General features: G+C 40.0%; 2 protein-coding genes across 3 annotated transcripts in view; one reads left to right on the top strand and one right to left on the bottom strand.

Annotated features, from left to right (window-relative positions):
- TMEM200A (transmembrane protein 200A) overlaps positions 1 to 22,761 on the bottom strand; it is a 53,910-nt gene extending 31,149 nt beyond the window's left edge. The window contains exon 1 of one of the 2 annotated variants that reach the window (XM_071549068.1): positions 21,794 to 22,761. Coding sequence is in view for 1 of the 2 variants with exons in the window: in XM_071549067.1 (XP_071405168.1) it covers positions 21,311 to 21,432 (122 nt within the window). In the remaining variant the exon portion in view is untranslated. Of the gene's footprint in view, positions 1 to 21,310; positions 21,442 to 21,793 lie in introns of those variants that run through there. The other variant, XM_071549067.1, reaches the window with a different exon arrangement.
- SAMD3 (sterile alpha motif domain containing 3) overlaps positions 22,582 to 26,604 on the top strand; it is a 69,938-nt gene continuing 65,915 nt past the window's right edge. Inside the window, exon 1 of the mRNA XM_071549070.1 lies at positions 22,582 to 22,804. The gene's annotated coding sequence lies outside the window, so the exon portion shown is untranslated. The remainder of the gene's footprint in view (positions 22,805 to 26,604) is intronic.

Here is a 26,604-nt window from a genome sequence, read left to right as displayed (position 1 = left end):
CCATGTTCTCATTAGGACCTGTCAACACTTCCTCTTTCCTCAGGCAGGATCTGACTGTCTCTCTTTTCGTCACTAAGGATCCCTCAAATCACACTGCCCGGCTTCCCTGCTGCACCTCCAAAGAAGAGCTGAGACGTCTTCCCTTTTCCCATCCATACTCTGTCTATACTTGGTTCTGTGTGACTCTAGCGCTTCCGCCTCCTATCTGCACTACATGCTTTCTTCATTCCCTTTCTTCAGCCTTCCTCATTTTTTTTCCTATTTAGGAGTTGAACCATTCAGGATGGATTGGAAAATTTGAAGCAGAGATCTGTTATGCCAAAAGTTCTAAGAGCTGGCACCAACCAGCTGTAATGTTCCCCATGCTCTGATCTCTGCACAACAGACAAGTGGAAATTCAGGAAACAACAAAAAAAATTAAAGAACACACCAAAATTTAGCAAGGTAAAATTCTAATAATGATTAAGAAACATACAGAAAGGTATGTTCACAAGGCTACTGAAACAGCGACTGGACATCTTATCAATTAAGCTGGTCCAGCTTCAGCTCACCAGGGTTGGGTGTTGCTACCAGGGAAAGTGTACTGCATCCAGCTCCAGAACTTCTGGCAGTGCCCTTGTGGAACAACAGAATAAGATGTGCCAGGGCCAAAGCTACTGCAAGTTGCAATGGAATATGAGAATACTGTGTTAATCTTCATTAATGATTTATACTTACATACTAAGATATGAACTGTAGCAACTGGGTTATCATGTGTTCACACACACTGTTCAGCAATGGAGAGAAGCCTTTGATAAGCACAGGGATGGACAACTGCAGGAGGATCTTAGACCACCACAGCTAAACCTGCCATTGAACTGGGGTCAGAGACCAGGAGCACTGTCTAACTAGTCAGATGTCTGCACAGCCTATGGGTAGGTTGAGTACAGATTACCAAACTCAAGCTGTGACCCTTACCAACACCAAAGCTTGTTTCTGTCAGGGCATGTGGAAAGCAAGAGTATCAGCTTCATTAGCTTTATCCTATCAAGGGCCTTTTCGATAGAAAAGGTGATTGTAAGTGAAGGGGGAAAGTGATAAGCAAAGGCACACAGATGCAAACTGATAGACCAGGAATAAACAGAGACAATGCCACAGACCCACAGTTATCAACTGATTGGCTAGTAAGAAACTAACCAGGTATGCATGGTGTGCCTGTATATTCACCCACAATTCCCAAGCTGAACTAGCCAGTGAATGGCTCTGGGACCTGGTAGGGGTATCAGGTGAGCAGAGGGTTCATGTTGGTTTTTTGGGGGGATCCATGAGTGTGGGGTACCTGTGGAACAAGTGTGTGAGGGAGTTTGTCTGTTTGCAACAAGCATCAAGCTGGACCAGCTGGCAGCCTGAGAACCCATGGGGTGGGTAAGGGGATCTGGGATCCAGGCAGGACAGATGTGTGGAAACAGCGGCCATACTAGTGCTTGGAGAATACACAAAAGTGCTTGTACTTTCACTAGTGAGTATCAATCCTTATCAGTCAAAGAGGGACAAGAGGACCTGCCTGTAATATCACTCCTGAAAGCACTGTGCATGGATGCTGTTGAGGGAAACACCTTGTCTCTGGTAGTCTGTGTAGCCAGCCGTGCACATGTCCTCTGTGTGTCTATGTCTCTGGGGTACGTGTTCAGCCTTGCTATTGATTGCACCTGTAAAGGGGAGAGCAGCAGCCACATCCACTGGTCTGGGAGGGATACCTCTAGGTTTTAGAGTGCCCCAGGCTTGGCTTATAGCCACACATAGCAGCCACATAGGAGGAATTGCCAGGCTCTGGAGCTGCTATAGGCAATGGCTGCTTATAACACCCATAACTGTTTGCTGAAAGCAAATGTACAGATGGCCTGCAATCCTACAGTCATATGAACATTTTTTAAGTAGCAGCTGCCTTTTGCATGACCCATACTATGGCTTTCCATTACGAAAAAGTTTTAGTCCATGCTGATAAGTCTTAGCTTACTGCTCCTGGAAGACTGCTGAGGATTTTGAAATAGAATACCAAAGCAATCCATCTTATTCCTCCCAGCAGAAAGAAAGCAGTAAGTAAAAGTATGCCGTAATTATGAAGATAAGCCTACACTTTGTTTAGCCATTCAGTTACAGGAGTGTTACATGCACTAATCTTTACCTGAAAAAAAAATTTGGAAAGGAAGAGGTACAGAAGACAGCAAATCTCAAGTTAACTTTCTTCTCCAGGTTTTCTGCCTATCCTTCACCTATATTTCCCCATGCTCTGAATAATTTTTAAGTAATTCATCTTATCAATTAGACATCTGAATGCCCACATATGCACTTTGACAGCATATAACAAGACAAAAGGTTAAATCTTAAGTTCAAACAACAGGAGGTTGCCATCAGTTTAAATGGGATGCGAATGTTACGTGAAATTCAGAATTATCTTCTTTCTTCTCAGTAATTCTTAATGTATGCCTGCTGCTTTTCAAAATACTTGCTACTATCATTTAGTATTTGTATCTTAGTCTTTGGAGGTGTTCTTAAATCTTAAGAGATCAGATTTTGGTTTTATTCTGAAACATTCATGCTTCAGCATTAAATTGGCTTAATAAACAATATGATGATCATTATTGTAGAATTTGAAAACACTAAGTTTTTATAACCTTAGAAAGTAAAAGACTCTTTTGAAAGTACCCATAGGAATTAGAGGAACTTAAATTATCTCTATAGTAATAAAAGTATACTTTATGTTTATAAATTTAGCATAAACTTCTACAGAGAGCCTGATTTGTAAACATCTGCCTATCTGCACTTTCTTCTTAATTTTAGGGTCACAAAAATTTCACAGTAAATTCTTCAGAGTTATTGCACCTTATATGCAAAAAAACCATTATAATCTTACAAGTTGGATGCAGAATTTTTTCAGAAATAAAATGCCTTTAATGCACCTAAATCCTGGAGTTCCCTCTATTAAAATCAGTGTGATTTTTCATGTGACTAACAGCTGCTAGAACTGGCAAGAAACTGTAAAGCTGAGGCCAGAGTACTACAGCTTTTCATTTTGCTGCTTGGCAGGTGGGGAAAAATTCTGTCATTCCACAGAAACTGGCAGATCTAATCATATGTGTAATTTCATATGGTTTTGCTTATCAAAGAAACACATGAGCTGTATGATTTTTCTAAACTTATGTTTTAGTTTATTTACAGGATTAACACTTTGACTAGCTGTAAGGAATTAATAGAAGACACATGACCAAAAAGTTAAAAAGTAATTTTTAGAAGTACTCCTGCTGTGTAAAATTTCTTATTTTGAGTTTATGAAAACAGTTCAGCTCTTAAGTTATTAGCAGAAGTAACATACACAGTAAAATCAGTACCTATAAGCTTCTTCACAAACAAGGACCTTTCAGCATACAGCCTATAAAAACAAAACACCATAGTCCATATATCAAAGAGAATCATAGAATATCCTGAGTTGGAAGGGACCCACAAGGATCATTGAGTCCAACTCCTGGCCCTGCACAGGACAACCCAAGAATCACATAATGTACCTGAGAGTGTTGTCCAAACACTTCTTGAACTCAGACAGGCTTGGTGCTGTGACCACTGTCCTGGGGAGCCTGTTCCAGTGCCCAGCCATTCTTTATTGAAGAATCTTTTCCTGATATCCAGACTAAACCTTCCCTGATACTGCTTCATGCCACTCCTTTGGGTCCTGTCCCCAGTTACCAGAGACAAGAAATGAGTGCTTCACCTCTTACACCTTTAATGTATTAATTTTCCTTGCCTCTTTATACTTTTTATTTTCCTAATAAGTTCAATAAAAGAAACTGCCTTCACGTCACCCAACTAATGACTGCAGAGAACAAGCCTCTTTCCTGCAGGCACTTCTTTCCTGTATATGTTTCCAGGAAATATGTTACTGTAGCTCCTTTGAACTCCCCATAGATTTTCATTTTCTATTAGAGTGCATCAATTATCCTGAGGAGTTCTTCTTCATATTAAAATTAATTGAAAGGTGCATTCAGCTGTGTATTTTCATGTTCAGCAAGCTGACTGCAGTTAAGTATGGTGTGATGACAGAGAAAAACATTTTCTCTGAGTATCTTTTGAATATCTAGGCCTGTCATATGCTTCTGTACTCTAAAAACCTTATTTTGGCTCGCTCCCAATGTTCTTGCTTCTGTAGAGGAACCAGGAAAACTCATGTGCTAGTTTTTATCAAAATCACTCTAAAATGTTGACTATCAAGAGTGATATTCTGACATTTTTATATAATGCCTACCATTGCTCATAAGCCTTCAAAAGACCTGTTTCAGAGTGACAATAAAGGCCTCATCCAATGCAACTTTAAGACAAAGCCATAATTGAAGTCCACTATGTATGTGCAGGATAAAGGAGATCACACTTTATAAAGTACATAGAGAGTAGACAAAAATATATAACCAAGTAAAACAAGACATTACTTTACAGAAAGAATAAAGATTTTATTAAAATACCAGCTCACTTTGGATTCTCATTGTTTTCCCTAGCTCTGTCTGCTGCACATCATCTGTTATTCCATGACTCACTCATTTCTCCCAAGACCTTCACTCAGCACAGCACTGGTCAGATATTTGGTAAAGATAAAACATAACACTTAGTACCCTTAAATGGTAAAGAAGCCATCCTGAATTAATGTATGGTATAAATGAACAGTGTATAGGTTTTACAGAAGTAGAAAGAAATAAAATGTACATATGTGCTAATATACAGTGAATGGGGATCTTTCTGTAAATAAAAACAGTGACTATATTATTGCTTTCAGGTAAAACAAGTAGCTTTACAGACAAATCTTAACATATAATATGAAATATTTTTTTTTGCAACATTGATAGCACCTTTACAACAATCATTGGATACTCTTTGTTGTCTGGTCTTTGAACAGACACAAAGGATCTTTTGTGCAGATCCACAGTCTTTTTCACTTGCAGCCACTGGGTATACTAACGCCATGCAATGAAGTGCAGTAAGCTGAGGTCTGAGCTACAGCTATCAAAATCCAAAACAAAGCACTGTGCAATGGTGCTTGCTTGGGCCTTGAAAGCAGAGAAGCACATCCTGCTGCCTTGGATGCAACATCACTTTTCTATTTCTTTTTGCAGAGGTGACATGTTCCCCAGATGGAATGGAGCTGGTCAAGCAGGTAACAAAATTTCTGACACTGCAATGTGTGGGCACAATCAACTTTGTTTTGAACACCTAGTTATTAGCTGAAGGGCTCTCATGAAAACTAACAGCCCTGCCTTTCACGCACTGCTATAAAGGTGTGCCATTTGTATGAGGTAGCTACATCCTAAAAAAAGTGCAAGAGAAAATTAGTCCTTAAGTCTGTCCTCACATTTTGATAGCCAGTGCTTTTCTTTTTCCATGTTCATCCAAACTGATTTATCTTTTAGCGTAACTGTGCGCGATTGACAGGGGCCAATTTCTTATAAACACATATGATTAATTGGAATATGAGATGCACAGTTTTAGGAGGAGATCTTTATGAAAGGTCCACTGGAGGCCACTTACTATTTGGCATTAACCTAGATATTGGGAAGGTGTATTAAGTCAAAGTATCTCTGACTGCAAACAGACAAATAAAGTACTAGAGTATAAAACTGTCAAAATATTTATTATGTGCAATAAATACAAATTCTGATATTTTCAGGAAACCTACATAAAAATAGACCATGAATGCATATTTTTAAATTATTATGAAAAAATTGTAAGTTTTCCTATTAAGGCTGCTTGATGTCCTTTCTGTAAAATCTCCTGCTTTCTCTGCTATCACCATCTCAGGTTAAAATGTAATCACTGTTAACTATCACTATAATTAGATATAGTCCAGATGAAGAGCTTTTGCAGATAGAGTCAAACTGAGTGCAATTAAACCCCTCATAGTTCACTGAAAAAAAAATTATCCAGAGTATGACACCTTTCTTTCCCCAAGCAATATAATGAAGAAACAGATATGAAAATCTGTCATTCTTTGACAATTCTTGTATTTCCCCTACTGATACTTTTCAAGATTATCCATCAAAGACACTGTGCTTCCTCAACATTCCTCTTGTATCTCATTGTGCACTGACACCTTTGCTTTGCAGGAAAGATGAAATTTAGAAATAATTAAGTAGCTGTAGATCTCAATTATTTCCAACTATTTTGTTTTGAAAGACTATCTTAGCCTGCAATTTACAATGCTTAAAACTGGGTACAAGAATGAAACATGATGGTTTGACAGTATCTGGTCCAGCAGTTTCAGCTGATTCTGTCACGGACTACAAGAAATGATAAAATTACTATTCTAAATGGCCCGTCCTGTCTTATTTCCTGTGATACATTGTATTTTGTACCATTGTAAAGGAAATAGTTTTGTTTACCAAAGTCCATTTAAAATGCCAAGTTAACCAGTTACCTGTTTATTTTTTGGTAAATTCTTGTTTGTAATTTGGTTAGAATTTAATAGCTTAGGCCTTTTACAAAACTGCACCTGATGTTTTTATGAACACTTCACCAAAAACTGGTCCCTTGACTTCTAACTGAGACTGGGGAAAAAAGACATAGCAATTGTGAATTCATATTTTTAATGGCTTATTTGAAAACATTAAACTCCTTACATACATATAAATTCTATGCTGATTGTTGGTATTATATAAGTGGGATATCAGTTCTGTGACCTGTTCAGACGCTATAACAACAGGAAAGAACAGGATACACACACACAAAAAAAAGAATAATACTCTGTTCTGAGCAAAATTGTAAAATACCATTTAAGGAAAAATAGATCACAAAATCTTTCTTTATACAAAACAGATTTTGCAGAACAACATCTAAGTTCTCCATTATTAACCAACCCACCTAAATAAGAATGGAGATAATTTTGAATGTTTCACACAATAGTCTGTCAATCTTTCTCATATTCATGATTTTTCTTCTAAAAAAAGGTATGTCAGAAAGAACTGCTCAATCATATTGACTGCTCCTGTATGGAGACATTTGGACCAACTCATCTGAAGCCCACATGCAGTAGACATCCCATGTCCAGTGATATATTAGCTCAAGTATCACAACAAGATACTGAATTTTGTTAGACAAGATTACCAATACCAACCCTGCTTTTGCCACCCACAAATAATGCATTAAAGGCAAGATGTGACTGCAGATTTTCACTCCTACTTAGAAATGTTTGTTTCATTCAGTACACTGAGCATGTGAAATCTAAACTTTATCCAAGTTGCTGCATGCTGGAGAACCACATCCAGTCTCTCTAGCATCTATTTATCCACACAGCTGTAGAGAGTTGCCTAAAATAAACATCTGGGCCATTATGTTTGTCTACATAACAAGTTTACATTATACATTTCAAAGTAATAGCTTTGATGGAATTTAAATCCCTCTAGAGAAAAGCATTATTTAGTCACAAACTTATGACTGTTCAACCAAAAAAAATGTGTATTCACGGATATTTTAGGCCAGAAAAGATCATTTTTGTCTGCATACACAAGCAAGGAAGTTCAGTTCTGATTTATGTATCAAGCCTATAACTCCTCCATGAATTACTTATTCCAGATAGTCTTGATTTGAAGAGAGACAGCTCAACTCTTAGAAGATATTTTAACTCATTCTTTCACTGTTAGAAATGTTTCCAATTTCAATGTTTATTTGCAGTTTCAATATTTTAATTTCCAATACATTTTGGTGCATTATGATGTCTTCTACCATTAATGATTCTGCTCAGGTACCAACATTCACAGAGCTCTTTTCACTCGTAGTACACAATATTGATTTGATTTTGCATAGCACCTTTTATTCAAATGTCTCAAAACCTCCACATAAATATTTAAGAGCATCAAGCTTCCTATAGAAATATACTCCAGACAGGCAAACTGAAGAAAAAAACAATAAAGATCATATTCTTCAAAGGGATAAAAACAGCATTAGAACAAGGTATCTATGCATTTCTGGGAGGGTGGGGTCAAACACTATCTCCAAAGTCAGAGGCCTCCTCTAGCAAAGACAAATAAAACTCTCATCACTGGATTCTTATGCCTGTGCTTCCACAAGACCATTATGATTTGAATGTATTATTTCTAGATACTGTTGTATGTTCAGAAGCACAACTGTGCAGGTGTACAACTCTGCATTTAAAACAGTTCAGAAATACACTACAGATTAAATACTGATGTTTCACTTACATTAACAGTACTACAAATTGTCTAGCATAGGAATGCAATAGTTTTGACACCACTTAAGCAACTGACTGCTCTTATCCCATTTCATACAACAAGACACTTTAAGCCTAATGAATCACAAACACCAATATTCACAGCAAGCCCAAATTTGCCTTGGCAGCTGCTGAAACTCTGACCCATGGCAAAGAAAATTAAGACCTCAGCCTAGCAGTTCAGTCCCCAGTGACTCTGTGTCAATGGAAGCATGAACGCTCAGTCACTTCTTTTCACATTTGAACCTGGGAGAAAAGGTTTTTTTTCTGAATCAATGAACACTACTGAGTAGATGAAACAAACTCAATAGATTTTCTCCAAAATGCAGACAATAGCTATCAGAGGGTATTCTGAGAGGAGCCTTATTAGGCACAGGTCTCTTACTCTCACAGCCTTATGTTATACAAAGCAGCGGGTCACACCACAGCAAGGAGCAGAAAATTAGTGTTTCCCATTCACAGCAAATGGGGTTGCAGAACCTGCAGAAAGAAAGTAAATACTCAAGGCATTTATATAACCTTTGCTACAACTCCAGGCTTATTGCTTAAGCACACTGGGATGTAAAGGTTACTGAAATTTGACTCCTATTTTTGAAAGGGATATGGGCTATTTTTATGGGATAGGGGTTTTTGCAAAATGAGTATCTGACCTCCTGAAATTTACTGGCCTCAGGAAGTATTTTGTACCTGTCTTAAGGTATTTCTAAAAGTTCTGTAAGAAGTGTTTCTCCTGGACTGGAAGAGACATCTTCCCCATTATGTTTCCATTAAGAGTTTGAATATGAATGTAACACTAAACATCTTCTCATTATCTTGATTAACTTAATTCACCTATCATAACATTTCATAATATTCTATTATAATAAAAGAAATTGGATGGAAAAAATCCCTCCACTTCCAAAGTTCATTCTGCTCAGGCATGTTAGAGATATCATCTAGAACTTCAGAAGACAGACATTTTAAAATCCAGATGATAAACATATATATTCAGGGATGTTAAAGCAACAACAACAATCAAAATAAACTAGACTGTCTTCTTTGCAGAAAGCACGTTCTGGAAGGCTTTGGGGGTTTCCAGGATGGCAGCTTATTAGCTAAAACTGATTGCCATGGCTTTGAACTAAAACCCTTCTAGCTGCTGAGAGCTGTTTCGGCTCACTTGTGTAATAAAGGCATGATTTACAGAAAACATCTTTGACATTTTTGGGCCATGTAAGAACCAGCACTAGGCCCATGAGTACCTTACATACAGACCGAAATCTAACCTTGTTCAAATATATAGGAATTCTACCTTTGATTTCACATAGTCAGGCTCTCATGACACTACCTGTGCAACAGTAAGCAAAGAAGAACAATTCAATCTTTTTACAGCACTCGAGCTCACAGTAGGAAAAGACAATTTTTGACTTGCATCTAACCCTCCACCAGTTTTGCGACATATATTAAAACTCCTATTAAAATAGAGGATTTATACTGATGTAAAATGTGAGTAAAAATAGCAGAGAATCCAAATTCTTACATTCTTGCTGACTTGTTTAATTTATACAACTCTAAAAATTAACTTTTTAGGAGTCATTCAGTGATCTAGTAAGCAGTTCTTGGCTGTGTGCACCCTAGATACAAGCAAATCTAAATACCATTTGATTCCTGAAGCCTTTGCTGCTCTGATGTTGGAAAAAAGTGAAAAGGGAGAAGTGAAGCAAAAGAGGAGGATGGATCTTCTACACCACAAACAAAGAGAGGAGAGAGTATTTGCATGAACACAAAAAACCTGAGGGATTTAAAGGACTGTTTCACAGAGAAATTATCAAACCTTTCATATAACACAATGTCAATGGGATTCTTACATGTTATACACACTCTGGTGTCTTGTCTGCGTCTATACAACACAGGCATGGCTTGGATTCACATCACAAAGTAGGGCTATGGCATTAAGGTGCTTCTTGAAGCATACAAGAAAACTAGTGTCTACAAGCCTCCACATGAAGCAAATCCACTACCTGATTGTTTGGGGTTTTTTTTTACAAAAACAGAAGCAATAGTTCCATACTCCCCACTCTCTTCCCAAGATTGATTGATTTATGTATGTACCTATATACACTCATATATGGAAAAGCCAGGTTTGCTTCAGAAAACCAGAAATTACTGTAATATCAGCCAGAAGAGCCATAGTAGATTCAGATAATAATACAATACTAGCTTGGCTACATAGCCATGCTTTTTTCATGCTCCTTCTTCAAGAGTTATCCAGACAGAATGTGGAAAGTTGCTGCGCTATAAATATGCAGTCTGTCTCTGTAAAAACAAACAAAACCCATACCGAGAATGAGCAATAAAAAAGTTTTATAATAAAGTATCCTGAAAACTAAAACACAAATGAAATATAAAATTATTAACACAAGTCATTTGTCAACTTCAATTTTATCATTCTCCCAAAGACATAACATGAAGTCGTATAATCTTTTGGGGTTTGACAAAACCCAGGATGGTTTCTCTGGCTGTTTTTCAGATCTCTGCTGTGGCTCATACTTTGTTTTTACAGTTTGATCATGATGACTGATAATCATTCTGAAAAATCTGTTTAAAGCAAGTTGTGCTCAACAACAGTCATCCTCAAGCTTTTGCACACAATGAGACTGTTTAATCACAGACACATGGTTTCACGCATGATGTATGTGATTTAAAATGCTTTTTCAAGCATTTCTATTGTTTTGACCAAATCTCAACCGCATCACATTGAAACCAGTAAGAAATTTATAAAGTAGGATCTGTAGACATTTTCTGTCTCAACCGACTTGTTGTTTCTGTCTGAGAAGGTAATTTCCTATCAGAAAGGGATTTTATGCACAGGAATTGTAGAAATCTACCCAGCACCTTAAATCCAAGGTCCATGTGATTACATACTCAAAATCTCAGATTTTGAAAACAAACTGCCTCAAGATCTTCATAAAAACTCTTGAGAACCTGAACTTTATGCTTATCTTAACACCCTCTGCCAGCACCTGTTCTTCCTCTGTCTATCATCCAGATTGTGAACCAGTATATGTGGGCTGGACAAACTACCCACAGCACATCACTCAGTACATCACAGTCTAAAAGGCAGAAATATGGTCAAAAGGCAGACAAGAAGCAGTACAAACACGCATATGACCATGCTAAGGACAACCTTTCAGAGCAATGCACTTGTTGCCACAGAAGTTTTTGAGTGTTTGCAGAGTTCAAAAGCCACAAACCTCTGGAGAAGAGCAGGCACACCAGCAAATCAGACCCCTTTTCTAGTGCCCTTTTACTTCTCTATATCAGAGCCTCTGCCGTCACTGCTGAAGATCTGAGCATTATCCCTACCATGTTTTCTCTCTTCTACACTGTTAACCTTGGCAAATGCCAACACTTGGCCTCATCAATCCTTGTCGATGTAATGAAAGACAAGAAAGAAAACAGTGTTGTAATAATGCTACATGTACTTCTACTACATGAGACCCACTTCTTCCAGTTACTCAAACAAGAACCTTCCTACAACTTAACTAAGGTATTATGTGCAAAAATATGGTCTTGCCTCTATAGAATAATCGGTTTGTGGTTGTTGCTGTAGCACTGACCTATCTTTCTATCTATATTCTGCCTTCATAATATCATTATATTCATAATCCTGCAATTCTCAAGGAAAAAGCTGTGTTTGCCTAAAATTTTTTACAGAAGTATAATATATACTGTGTCAGAGTTTGTGTGACTTTTCTGTACAGCAGAGAGCCACTGAATGCGTGTAACTGAATCAAATTCAGGCATTTAGACACAACAATAAGACTATTAATATCAGCAATAGAAGAATCCACATAAGCATTACCCACATCCCCAAGCATCAGATCTAATGTGAGAAGCCACAAGCCTGAGTCCTAGATGAGTTTCAGTCACATACTTTTGGAAACATGCGTATTGCCAGGCACAGTCTCACTGTTGAAGGGCAACATCCCCAACTAACTTCAGAGCACATGATTCATCAGGAAAATCTTCCAATTCAAATTTTCATAAGATCAGCACCCTTTCCAAGGCTTAACCAGACACTCTCACTTTCCCTCATCTAAATTTATAGTCTGCTGTAGCAGACCTTCCTTCTTTTCCTTTTTCTTTTTCTTCCCCATTTTCCCAGAATGCTTCTTCAACTGCAAAGCTAGATTAGGAAAGGAAGTGCAGAACTGAATTCTGAAGTCCATCTTTTTAGTCACAAGGCTTAACAAAAGCATATTTAACTTGACAGTGATGCTTATATTGGCTTCTTAAGGAGTTTTAAGCAATGTGTTAGTTAGGCCTATTTCCAAATCACTCAATATTCTGGGCTGAAAATCATCTCCTAAGTGCAAACCTGAAAACCATGTATCACAAGCCTTATTTAAAATGAAACTGTGTCCAGCAACAATTAGAATATTCTGTATGAAAGATAAAAGAGTCTTCCCTGAGATTAGGTCTAAACTCTGGAAAGAAGGACAGCAGAAACTAAGGATCACACAGACCATTTTCTGCTCCAGGTTCTCCCTTTGGATATTGCCTTCCCTGACACAGGGCAATTACTTAGTACAGTGAACACTGACAAAAGTGGTTGCAAAAGTAAAGATTAGGTACTCTCAAAATGCTCCAGACAGAATAGGAAAAACCATGACCGTCACATGTCACGAAGCCGTAGAATCAAACAGATTGGAAAACACCTCCAAGACTACAAGTCCAATTGTTATCTTGGCACTGCCAAGTCCACCACTAAACCATGCCTCTATGTGCCACGTCTACATTTTTTTTAAGTACCTCCCGGAATGGCAACTCAACTACTTCCCTTAGCAGCCTGTTACAATGCTTGACAACCCTTTTGGTGGAGAATTTTTACCTAAGTTAAAATAATGCACTTGTAAGCTATAAAGGCAGCACAAGAAAACATTAACAGAAAGCCATTCTACTTCATCTGGGCCCAGTTTCTCATAATCTAATTCTGACTGTGTGATAATCTTATCTCTTTTACAGGAATTATATACACCTAGTCATAATCTCCAAATTCCATGGGGAAAAACTAAATACAAACCTAACTGAATTAAAGAATTCACAAGATAAAGAACTGAAATAAAAAACCCCAAACCTACAGTCTCAGCTATAACCTATTTCAACTACACAGGTAATAGACAAAAAACCCCACAAACTGCCTTTCTGCAAAACACACCATTGCTTGTCCGTAACCAGTAAATGCTTCTGTGTGTAATTTAGTTGGCATGTATATTGGTTGCAAGCTTGGATTGGAAAACAGTGACTTGTGTCTTTCTAATATAATACAGTCTAATGAACTATGTTCCAGCAATGTATGCAGGACTTTGCAGATATTCCACCATGGGTACCAGTTAATGAGGCCATGTCCTCAGAGAGTAAAATTGAATTAGTAAAAGAATGGCAATAAATTCCGAACAGGCGTCTGCAAAGTAATTTGAGAAGAAATGTCTTCCTGGCAAAGAGTAAAGCAAATACTTTGTTGGGGTCATAGGAAGGGTTTGGGGAAAGCACTTTGGCACTGAATTAATGCAAAATTGTTCTACTGCTCTACAATCTATTAACTGTAGTAATAGGCAAAACAGTACTCCCCAAGAAGAGTCTGTTAGGCCCCTGAATGTTTGTTACTGATATTTGCTAGCCATTTTTGTACTAGGCTTTTATTAGCAGGCCAATAATTGTGACATTAAGGAACTGCCATCTAGAGGTTTATTTTGTGTGCAAGTTTTGTGCTTGTTTGGTAAGTCTCTTGTAATCCATTTGGGAGTACAGTCACATAATCGGTTAGCTTGGATGGGACCACAGAAGACCATCTGCTCCAATCTCCCTACTCAAGCAGGGTTATCCTACAACGCATTGCACAGCATCACATCCAGACGGTTCTTGAATATTTCCAATGAGGGAGACTCCACAGCCTCTCTGGACAATCTGTTCCAGTGCACAGTCACCCAAAAAGTAGAGAAGTTCTTCCTCATATTCATGTAGAACTTTCTGTGGGTCAGTTTCCGCCCATTGCCTCTTGTCCTAGTGGTTTGCACCACTGAGGAGAGCCTGGCTTCATTCTCTTGGCACACCCCTCTAGGTATTTATACACATTGATGAGCTGTAATGAGCTGCCCTCTCAGTTGTCTCTTCTTGAGGCTGAACAGGCCCGGGTTCCTCGGCATTTCCTCAGGAGAGGGATTCTCCTATCCCCCAGTCATCCTCATTGGCCTGTGCTGGACCCATTTCAGGAGCTCTGTGTCTCTCTTGTCCTGAGGAGCCCAACCAGACCCAGCACTTCAGATGAGGCCTCATCAGCTGAGTAGAGGGGCAGGATCACCTCCCTCAACCTACTAGCAACGTTCTTCCTAATGCACCCCAGGATTTCACTGGCCTTCTTAGCCACAAGGTGGCCACTTGGTGTCCCAGTATATTCCACCAACTCCACATATATTGTGTATACAAACATAATGTTCCAAATTCCAGTTTCCACAATAATGAAGTTACTACTGTGACAGCAAACTGACATCAGATTTCCTTTAATGTAAGTAGAGCAGACAATGGTTTCCAAAAATAGCTTTTAATACATTACTTCTATTTCAAATCTGTGTCTATTAGGATCATTGTAATAAGATTGTTTGGGGTAAGATGGAAAAACATTCTAACAAGTCAGGGATCTCATGCTCAGTACTGGCTGGTGTACCCAGGCACAGGCCCAGGGAGTGGAACTCCACCATGTCTCTTTCATGCTACAAAAAGGATGCCAGGGACATTTGTGGTCAAGGTCAGCCAGCACCCTCTCAGGCATTTAGCTGGTTCAGTCCAGAAGTTCCTTCCAACCAGTCAATTTGAATTTGACCATCTCAAAGACAGTTTAACACCCACACAGAGCCAGACCACTCTGGCAGACCTCATGGATGAAAAACAAGTCTTAGCCTCATTAGTTTCCTAACATAGATATAGCAAAAAACATATCAGAAAGAAAAATCTGTGTAAGTGTGGTAGCTAAGTAGTCTTGATAAATATCAATTATCCACTATTTGAAAGAAGTTCACGTTGTGCTTATTGTGCTCACTAGTCTTCTGTGCAACAATGACAAATTACATAGATCTGCATGGTGATAACTTCTGGGTTCAGAGTATTAGTTGGAAACAACAGTTCACCTAACTTTCAAGTACTTCAAAATACAACTTCTATCTTTGCAAGCAAAATCTACTTCATAGCTCGCTTTCCTTTCATATGTCTGTTTGAACTTATCTACTTACAGTGTATCTTTTGCAAGAAGTGTTTAACATCATTTTTGCAGAGCATCATACTTTGGTATGCAACAAAGACAAATCATTTAAAATGCATCTCAGGGAGACAATAATTAATCTCTATATTCCAGAGTTGAACCATGTGAATACTTCAAAAAGAAAATAGTACTATATCTTTTGATCTTGCCATTCTCTTCATTATTTGATTTTATTTCCATTTACAACTCCGAATGTAGCATCATTCGTCTTTAGAAAGCAACTTATTATATCTCATCTTTTTTCTGCCTTCATACTTTTTCTGTCTTCAATATTGCTCTTTTGTCTTTTGTTCTTTTTCCACTTTCCATTTACCTCTGCTTTCTTCCTTCTTCTTTTTTTTGTCTGTTATTTGTCATTTAACTTCCCCTTCCTACAAAAATATAGTCGTACCTCAGGTGAAACAAGCCAACTGTTAAATACATGATCATTTACGGCAAGAAGTACACATCTGCCAAGTTTCAGACACTGTATCAGGTTTATTCAGTCAACCTCCAACAGTCCTACTATGACATCCATGTTTCTAGAAAGCACAGCTCCATGGTGTATCTCTTTTTCTGAGTCCAGCAGGCTCCCCCATACCTTACCTAGCACAAGATCATGCTAAAGACAGAAGCTATAGCAGCTGTTATGTACACCCTGTGTGGTCCAAGGAACAATTCCCTTGGGAAAGCTTATTTGCTGGAGCAAAATTCTGCCCCAATACACAAGGCTGCTTCCATCCCTCTTTATGAAGGAATATGTTAATGGTACAACTCATTACAATGTCAGTACATGCCAAATTTCATATTTAAGTAAGAGAAGCAGGTCATGTCTGTGCAGAGAGAGGAACAGATATAAAATTATGGGTTATGGGATCAAGTTGATTGCTAGGCTAAAACATGGTTCCTCCACACTTCTGCCAACTTCTATGAGGAAAGAAGAGCACTACCAGCACAATGTAATTCTTGACTGAGAGTCTTCCAATATGCAGGAAAATGTTAATATCCTAACAACTCTTTATACATACTAATTTAGTAATTTAATCTAATCCTAACAAATAGTAAGTAGAAGATTTTTAGTAATGGCAAACAAAAACTGAGTAACTGAAATGGTTTTCACTTACGATGTACCTTTTTGTCCATCTCCTCTCTAATTTAATATAAGATACTTCTTTGTTACTTTGAATTACACAAAGAAGTGAGAAAACTCCAGTGCATTGAGTAGCAATTTTACACATGCAACTAGCTGGATAGACAAGTAATAACACTTTCTTTTCATTTAATACATAGCAAAATGGAAGGGATAAAATTAATTAGATACAAACTTGCTCTTCAACAATGTGCAACTGATTACAGATAAGCAGAGCCATTTATTCAGACACATTCAGATGGAGAAGTGAAAAAACCCCACCTTATATTACTGTTACCGATACCACACAAAATTCAGTATAATAACTGCCATTTTTAACAGCCTTCTAATTAATGTGCTTTGGTGGTGGTTTAAGCTGACAAAAGTTAAAATTACTTTTGGAATTCCACCCTTTACTGGGAAAAGTAGTGTGACTGCTATTGGAAAGCTCTAAAGGGATTGTTTTGATTCCATATCCACTCTTTGAGCTAATGCTACAGAGTCACAGGTATCAAAGCACAAACCTCTGTTACTTAAAGAATTAAGTGCCACAAACCAATTGCCGGAACTCATAGGCTATTAGAACCCAATTGCATCAACTCTTCATTGACAATGTCCTTCTCCACAGCCAGAGTGAATACAGAAGCATGCAGTTGCAACAGATTAAAATTTTTGCACATTTTAGTGATGAGTTTAAAACCACACTGCTGGGATGCTTAGCGCAGCTCTGTTTGTGAAACAGCAACTAGAAAAAACAAATTCATATAAAAGGGATTTTTCCTTTTCTGTTCTAGTTGTCTTTAGTTTCTACAAACAGTAACCTATGCTACATATTACATATCTTGCCATTTTTAAAATGTTTTATTATTGTATCTAAAATGTATTTAAAGTACATTTCATTGAAGTGACAAAACTCTTGTTTTCTCTGATTCAGTAAGAATTCCATCATTGAGCTTAGTGAGGAAAAATTAAAAGACAATGTAGAGAAACATCTCCTTTGTTTCTGCTTATTTTAATTGGAGGAAAATGGTCACACTTCCAACAAAAGGAACAACTGACTATAATTTCAGTGGAATATAAATAATAATAAGATGTTGATATAAATGAACACAAAAGAGTAAAGTGACAAGCATTTACAGTTCTCATAAGACTTTTCAGAGTCTCTGTACACAAAAAGGGAGCATACTGCTTTATTTTCCACAAGAACACATTTCATGAACTCTCCTACATCATTACGTTTCATTTGCGATGCTCCTCAGATGCCTGGCTTTGGTTAGGCAGCCCCGCACCTCCCTGTCACATATTTTCTGGTATTGAAACATGGAGAAAAAAGAACTCCAACTAGAAACTGAGATGAACAGAGGAAATGACAGAAGAAAACCATCCTTCTTTCTCAGGTCTTCTGGACATAGAATTATTTTCAAAATAAATTAAGAGATCTGTGTAATATTTGCCAACAAAAGACCAAAATAAGAAAAGTGAGCAATACAAACATGTTCTGCTACTGCTGAAGATAAAAGGCTTCAAGCAGCTCTGTACTACAGGTTATCCATCTCATTTGGCCAGCTGTGCAAAACAAACAAACAAACAAAAAAAAAAAAACAAAAAGAAAATCTTGATTTTTAAGAAAAAGGCATTCAGGCAAAATCATGAAGTTTAAAATCACTAATCTTAAGAAAGTTTGGGAAGGAAAAGGCAATGTAATTTAATTTCAACTAAGAGACCAGCATTATCTAAGTATTTCAGTACTAAGTTCTATCAGCAGGTCAGCTGAGCTGCTTCTGGCAAGATTTACCTATTTGAAAAACAGTTACATATATACACCTGGTGCTGAATTGTCTTATGTGGAAATGGTTAGTAATGGAAGTGAGTAACAACATCTTGCTGTAAAGTTAGACTGAAGCTCCAAATTGAAAGTTTAGAACAATGCTTATTCTTACACGCTCCACAAGTGGTGGACATTCAGGAGCTAATAAAACTAGTGGGAAGGATAATAGCTGAGTAAAACTCCTGTTTAGTAGTTTAATTCAGTGATGTAGCCAGCATTTCACCTTTCCATGTAATCAACAGTCCACTTAAGCCACACAATCTCAGGGTAATTAGGTTCTTAGGTGTTACCCACTAAGGAAAACCAGAAACTTTCTCCATACAATGGTTTTTTGTAAAACTAAAGTACTAACTAAAACTAAAGCACTAACTCAAGCACTGTCTGCAATTTCCATTTACTTCTAGTGGGCTTGGAGAATGTACACAACTCTGTGTTTTAAAATATATTTCAAACTTCTCCAAGATTTTTAACTCTTAAACTTTTTATTATTATCTTTGAGTTACTCAAAAGCAATCACCAGTTAACATCACAGAAAGTAATACAAAGATTCTGCTGAGAAATGGGCACTGAGAATGGAGTTCTGCAAGTCCTGACAGCAAGGGATTTCTTCCCACATCCATCATACTGCAGCATCAGAACTTTTAACAATAAGGTCTCAGAGAATAGTGTGAAGTCTTCTTAAAGGCTTTTATGTAGAACTGTAGTACAAACATTACCTAACAGGATATTCTACTTGGTCTTCAGCTGCCTTTCCAGAAGTATTCTCCTTAGACTCTGTTTGCCAGTCTCATACAGAGGTCTGAAACACTTTAAGGTGTTTAAACTGGCACAAAATGCCCATGTTTTCACAAGTTAATCATACTTTTACTCTCTAATCTTGCACACTAGGAAATTATTTGCAATTGCCCCTTTGTTCATGGAGACTAAAAGTAACTGATCTGTTTATAAAGCATAATGGCATCAAATCAAATGGAGTCATGACTACCTAGGGTACAAAGTTCCTCTTCTGCTACATTCTCTACCACTATCATAGACAAGATTGACAGGATTCTTCTGGTGAACAAAAAACCCCAAACAAACAAAAAAGACATGACAACAACCTTTATGTTTCGTAATTTTTATATCATAACTTTGTCACATTTCAGTAATTTTAGTGGTATTTTTTACTGATTTTCAGTATTTCAGATTTCTGGCTTGTAAAATATACTGAACAATGCACAAGAAGTAGCAGTCTCCTCCTGCTGTTTCACTGGTGCACTTTACTCCTTAACTAATTTTCACTTTTCATTTTCCACTTTCCCCTCCCAAGAGGTATGAGTCAACAGAGAATATAAAACCCCTGAGATGTGGCCGAGGTGAGCAGTTGCACATGACACAGTTATTTTTTTTGTATGCCCAGCATTCAAGGAAGGGGAAGCAGAGCACACTGAATGGGGGCTTGGTCCAGGAAAGGTCCAGCAGTGCAGTTAAGGCAGTTTCTCTGAAGTTACCTGGACTTTCTGCCATGAACTCACACCAGATGTGATCATTAGGAAGGTGGAACTACTTACCTACTTGAGAGTGAGCATACATTTCACTCCTTTGTCAGAGCAGAATTTGCTTAGACTACACTTCACAGGACTAGATTCCAATAGCCCACCTTTTATAACCTGATTAGAGCTTCCATAAAAATGAAGCTCTATTCCAATTCAGCAAGATTGTATTGGGCAAAATCACTTCTGTACATAGAATAAAATTATTCTAGTGTGTTAAACTCTTGCACCAGTAGCCCTTTTCCAACTTTCATTTGATCATGGTTGCAATCCAACAAAGAAGCAAGAAATAAAACATGTTTCTATGCCAACAAAATATAAATTATATATGATTTTATTTTCCAAATTACTATTTAAGTAGCACGCACCTTTTTCCATGAGGGTATTTTTCTTTTCTCAGGACAAAAATCTAATTGTAACTCATGTTTTGAATTACGAAAAATTAAATTAAATACTTGTTAGAAGATAATTATAAGATAGCTAGAAGTACATTTCCTGGCAACACAAAAAGTACACTAAATCGTTCCAAACTTGAACGATCCTTTGACTTCATTATCAAGGAATTTAAGATACATTAAATGGAAATATAAATTTCTGGTTTCGATTTTGGGGATTTTTACCTCCACTTTCTAAAAAGCAGCACAAAAACAACTAAAAGAAAAAAAATGCAGTTTCTTTATATCTGGACACTTGGTTTCCATCACATGGATTGGAAGTACCGTCTACTTAGAGAAAAATAACGGAATAGTTGCAAGTGTATTGATCTAGCATCAAGATAAACCAGAAAAGACAAAACCTTTGCTGACAAAGAGTTTTATTGAACAATACGGACTTCATGTCCTAAAAGCATTGTGAACTGCAAATCTGCTACATCGCTACAGGTTATTTTGTAGTTCATGTTACACAGAACGCTACACTAAAGGAATACTTCTGCCTGTATACTTTGCCTTTGAACAGTAAAACCCCTTTTGTTTTTCATAACCCCTGCATTCAATAACTTTTAAGGGTCAAGTAAATACAGCTACTGCAATTCCAGATCTGCAGAACAGCTGCACACGTATTGAACTCAAGCACAAATACTAACAATGGTTATGTTAACAGGATATGAGGACTATCTCTCATGCAACCGAGCTGTTTGCAGTACTTTTGTTTCAAAGTCTGTCTCACTAGTAAGCTTATATCCAGCCGGTGAGCGATTTATTTAGCAGTGAGTTATGTTCACAAGCAAGGGAATAGGGCAAGCCCCTTTGTCGTCCCCATCTGCCTCTCATCCTTCCAGACAACCAGCACACCACCATTTTACCGCAAACAAAGGTGAAGGAAAGTCCAACTCTCGTGAAAATAAAGGCAAAAGGGCAACTCGCCGGTGCGGGAACGGTGCAGGGGGCGCAGACCATGGACAGCCCTTCGGCGGGGCCGGGCCATGTCGGGCTCCCGAGCGGCGGGGCAGGCGGTGGCAGCACCTAAAGTATTCCAGAGCCGAGCGCAGACAAAAGAGGGTGTGTAGCAGCTGCGCGAAGCGAGGCAGCCGCCGGCACGGCAGCCCGGTCCGCTCGGCAGACAGAAAGTCCATTCCTGGCAAGGAAAAACTCACCCACCCGTGCCCGCTCTCTGCCTGCCCCTCGCCGCTGAGGGCAGGGGCTCGTCTCCCCGTCCCCGCCGCCGGCAGGAACAGGCACGGCGCGGCCCCTCCGCTCCCTTGGAGGGGTGACGGCTGCGGGAGGGTGGAAGTTTAGAGGCGAAGGGCAGACCCCGCCACACGCATCCCCTCCGCTCCGCTGCTTACCTGTGCGGAGGTGCGCGGTGCCCGCAGCCCTCCCGGCGCAGCGAGTGGCAGAGCTGCGCCGCGCCCGTCAGACACGGGGCTTCTCCGGTGAGGCGACGGCTGGCTCAGGGAGTGGCAAGGCAGCGGCTCCCCTCGCCTTTCCCCGGCACCGTGCTCGGCGAGAGGCGGGCGGGGGCAGGCATGGCGAGCAGGCAGCGAGCGGCGCTAGGGCGGTCACTGCCGGACGGAGGAGGACGCCCGCCGACCGGGGGCTGCGCACCCCCCCGCCGCCGCCGCCGCACGGCCAGCCGGAGGCGGCCACCCCCTGCTCGCCCCGCGGCGACGGGCGGGTGCCATAGCAGCGCTCCGCGGGAGCTGCGGAGAGGGGACGGCCGCCAGGCAGCGCCGAGAGGGGCGTGGGCGGGCGGCGGCTCTGCTGCTCAAAACTTTCCCGGCTCCTCAGCGAGGTGCCCGGAGCCGCTCGCCGCCGGGGCCGCCGCGGGGCAGATGGCGGGGTGAGGGGACGGAGCCGCTCCCGCGGCCACCCCGCCGGGTACACCGCTCGGCTCAGCGCCGCCGGCGCTCGGCCCCCGCCGCCCGCCCGCAGCAAAGTTTCACTCCGAAGCCTCCCGGCTGCGGCCTCATCTCCATGGAAACGAACCCCCCCGTTTGCCGCCGCTCCCCACGGGACGCGCCCGAGACGAGGCGGAGGCGGGCGGGAGCGGCGGCAACACCTTCGGGAGCCACGGCGATGCGGGGCGGGCGGGACGAGCGCGGCGGGCGCTAGACGGGACTGGCAGCAGACAGGGAGCGGGATGGGACGGCGGCCGGGGAAAGGGGCAGGCTGAACCTCGGGGCGGGGACGCGGCTCCTTCTCTACCGCCCGCTTGCTGGGGAAGTTTCCCGCTCCCCCGGGGAGAGCGCCGGGAGCCGCCAGAAGCAGTGCTCCACTGACCGGGACCAGACAGCCGGAGCGCCTCCTCTGCGGGCTGTCCCGGCGCGGCTCCGCAGCCAGCCCTGCCGGAGCGGAGGGTTTGTAGCGCGGCCGGTTCCGCCCCGGCGGGAGGGGGGGCCGCGGCCGCAAGGGAGGAGTCACCGCGGGGGCTGCGGGAGGGGACGCGGGTGGGCCTGGCGCGGCGGGGAACTCGCTATCTGGGTACGGGTGCCCGCCCTCCTTTGAGAGCCAGACCGGAGCTTTGGGAGCGCGGAGTGATTCACTGTGATGTGTGAGGCTTTTTATCTCAGATGCAATTATATTTTATGATTCAGCTTTTCCTATTTCCACTTCGTTTTATTTGGGTTTGGGGTTTTGGTTTATTTTTGCGGCCGCACGCCCACCCCTCGTGTCCAGGCAGGGACGGCAAAGTTAAGCTACCTGGTGCTCGCACCTGGGAGAGGGGATGACTCCAGTTTGTGGTTGTATGGTGTGTTGTCAATTCTCAGTGAATGCTTTATAATAATAATACTCCTGATGGCTGCTGTGGCTTCTGCATTAAATACATCTTTCATTTGCACCTTATTCTGGCAAGGATACTATATATCAGCAATTCTAGACTAGCAAAAATGTAACATTCCTCAGAAGTTTGAAACATTGCATTTCCAGCTATTCAGCTTGCTTTGATTCAAGACGTGAAGAATCACTTTCAAGTGACAGATTCTGTCTATTCGTTCAGCTCTTACTGGAACTGTAATTTGGTTTGTGTATGATGTAACATGTAGTTCATGACAACTAGTGAGAGGACAGGTCTGCAGACAAGTGTGTGCTTCAGAGATGTCAAAATCTATAAGACCCAGCTGTGTATCAGAGGCAATGAATGAAAGGATCACATATGCCCACCAGATCCAAAGTAGATGCAATGTCTCTACAAGTAGAAAATAAGAAATTTTCTTAAGAATTTATGGAATATGTTGCTGTGGAAGAGATATGGAAACTTCACCCACCTGTGCTGTCAGTAGATGATGAAATGTAGACCAGCAGTGTGATGTGAACTAATGCTGGTTTCACCATGGCTCTTGTACTGTCTCTAGAAAGGCTGGAGCTTGTAAATCTACAAGGAAAAATATTTGTTCAGTTCTTCCTAGTAACTTCTGTTTTGCCTCCAACAGTGGACTAGGTAGAATATCACCATACTTTTCTTCTGGTTGTGGTTTAACCCCAGTTGGTAACTAAACACCACACCACCACTCGCTTACTTGTCCCCAGTGGGATGGTGGAGAAAATCTGAAGAGTAAAAGTGAGAAAAGTTGTGGGTTGAGATGAAGACAGTGTAACAGGTAAAGAAAAGCAAAACAAGGAATTTATTCACCACTTTCTATGGGCTTGCAAGTGTTCAGGTATCTCCAGGAAAGCAGAGCTCCATCATGTGTAACAGTGACTTGGAAAGACAAATGGCATCACTCCAAACATCCCCCACTTCCTTCTTCCCTCAGTTTTATATGCTGAGCATGGCACCATGCAATATGGAATATTCCTGTAGTCAGTTGGGGTCAGCTGTCCTGGCTGTGTCCTCTCCGAGCTCCTTGTGTACTCCCAGCCTCCTCACTGGTGGATTAGAGAGAGAAGCAGAAAACACCTTGACTCTTGTGTAAACCCTGCTTGGCAGTACCTAAAACATTGCTGAATTACCAACACTGTTTCCAGCACAAATACCAAACATAACCCCATGCTAGCTGCTACAAAGAAAACTTTGTTATAAATCCTCAGATAATTTATGCTCTCTAACAGCCTGCCCCAGAAAAAAACCTGGGCAGAACCAGTGTGGTTTTGGGACAGTGAGTGGGCTGAAGGACTATTTTCAGTAGTGTTACAAGGTGAGAAGCATCTCTAGAATAGACTTCCCCTTGCATTTGCTGTATGTGGAAAACCTACACTGGCACTGAACCAAAGTTTGTTGTTTTTTCACGATCCGTAAACTGTATGTAGAAAAATGTGATAATTAATTTATATTACTGTAGGCAATGCATTTTATGGGAGATTGCTGTGGATTATAGTACAAGAGCTGCCTATCCTAGTGACCAACATTTTGGAGATGTGTCTTCCAACTAGATAACCTTTACCCTTGCTACTTACTTGTGTTGCCTGGAGTCTGCTAAAACTATCAGTGCATTTTAAGAGACAGTGTCTACTCTTTTTCCTACTTAAAGCAGTTTTATACTGACCTTAAGACCATTGATTTAAGAAATTTGCTCCCAATCTGCAGAAGAAAAGAAAGAAGAGAAAAAGGCCCTGAGGCTCTTCAGATCTCAGTCATCTGCACATCTCTGGAGAGTCAAACAATGTCAAGACCAATATTTCAGGCTTTAAATGTCAACACTGATATTGCTAATGCTCAGAAAAACAAACATTTTAATGCATTAATTATGAAGCTAGTTGCTTCTGAGATTATACAAAGAATCAGTAATTTAGTCTCATGGGTGAAACTCTTAAAGGCGTGGAATACTTTTATTTGAAATTTAGGATGTTAGCAGTACTATACTAGTTTCTCTTCCAACCTACACCTTTCAGTTCACACTATGAAAAGTCATTCATTTGCTGCAATAAGCAAGGCAGTGGGTGGATTAAACTGTATCTGCTTTAATTTTAATCCAATTAAAGAGAAAGTCAGCATTCTTCTAGTTCTCGCCTTTGGACAGAATCTTTTTCTAAGATCCAGACTTCTTTCTACTTTGACTTTGGATAAAATTTGTGATGCTTAACTATCCTATGTGATAACAAGGTAAATGTGAAATCCTGAATTTGAAACACAAATGAAACTGGAGGATCCCCATTAGAAGTGAAGAGCTGTAGTCAAGTCCAGACCATTACAGTGAAAATAACTGACAATATACGTTTTTATTTGTGCTAAGACTTACTGTGAACTGTACTGTGAATCTGTTATCTTACGTACCTTTTTTCTTCACATTATATTGAACTAAAGAAAACCTAAATCTGTTATGCCTTAATCAGAATTAACTAAGACATAAAATAAATCTTTGACCCATCATTTGTTCATACTGATTTGTTCATATTAAATTTTTTTTACAGCATAATTGGTGAGAATCTGGTCTTTGTAAGCTATGAAGGTATCAAGTTCCTTGGTGATAATAAATTATTTGTTACTCAATGAATAATAAACACATTACTGAAAAAATGTTTCCATCTCTGCCTTAGTGACTGGTTTCTGCCTCAAAAAGTACAAAATCTAAGATCTTTAATCTGCACATGAAAAAATGCTTAAGCAATCAAAGACGTAAATAGTGTCTAAGTATTAAATCACAGGCCTGGTACATGTAATCAGAAGGCATAAGCTAGTAACCAAAATTCAGTCATAAACCATCTGAATAATCCCAAAGTTTGCCAGCAGGAAATTGAGTTAACAGTGTAAATATTTCTATCAAATACTTCTAAAGCACACAAAATGGCCTTATATGCTTTACTGTATTTTCCCTTGAATGGAGAGAGTGGAAGTATTCTTAGAGAGGAATGATGCCACAGAGAATATCGTTTTAACTTCTGACTCTATCACTGTCTCCTGCTGTCTTCAAACAAGAGCCCCCTTTCCTAATCATCAGACGTCTAGAAAAGGTGTCTTTACCTCTTTTTATTATCCCATGCTATACTGACAAGTTAGCTCCTACCCCCTTATGCCTGTATCTATGACCAAATGACAAGATGTTTCATGAGTAATTAATTTTTGTCTTTATAATTTCTGTGGTGTCCTGCACACTAGTCCTACCAGGGGTTCATCATAAATATCAGCAGAACTTATTTCTATATTGCCTAGAATAATCTTGAAAACTTCCTAGGTTGCTGCAATGCCAAAGCCACTGATTCTCAAGCTGACCAGTTCACT

The sequence above is a fragment of the Pithys albifrons genome, chromosome 2 (genome assembly GCF_047495875.1).
Source record: "Pithys albifrons albifrons isolate INPA30051 chromosome 2, PitAlb_v1, whole genome shotgun sequence".
NCBI lineage: Eukaryota > Metazoa > Chordata > Aves > Passeriformes > Thamnophilidae > Pithys > Pithys albifrons.
This window is presented reverse-complemented; position numbering and strand designations above follow the sequence as displayed.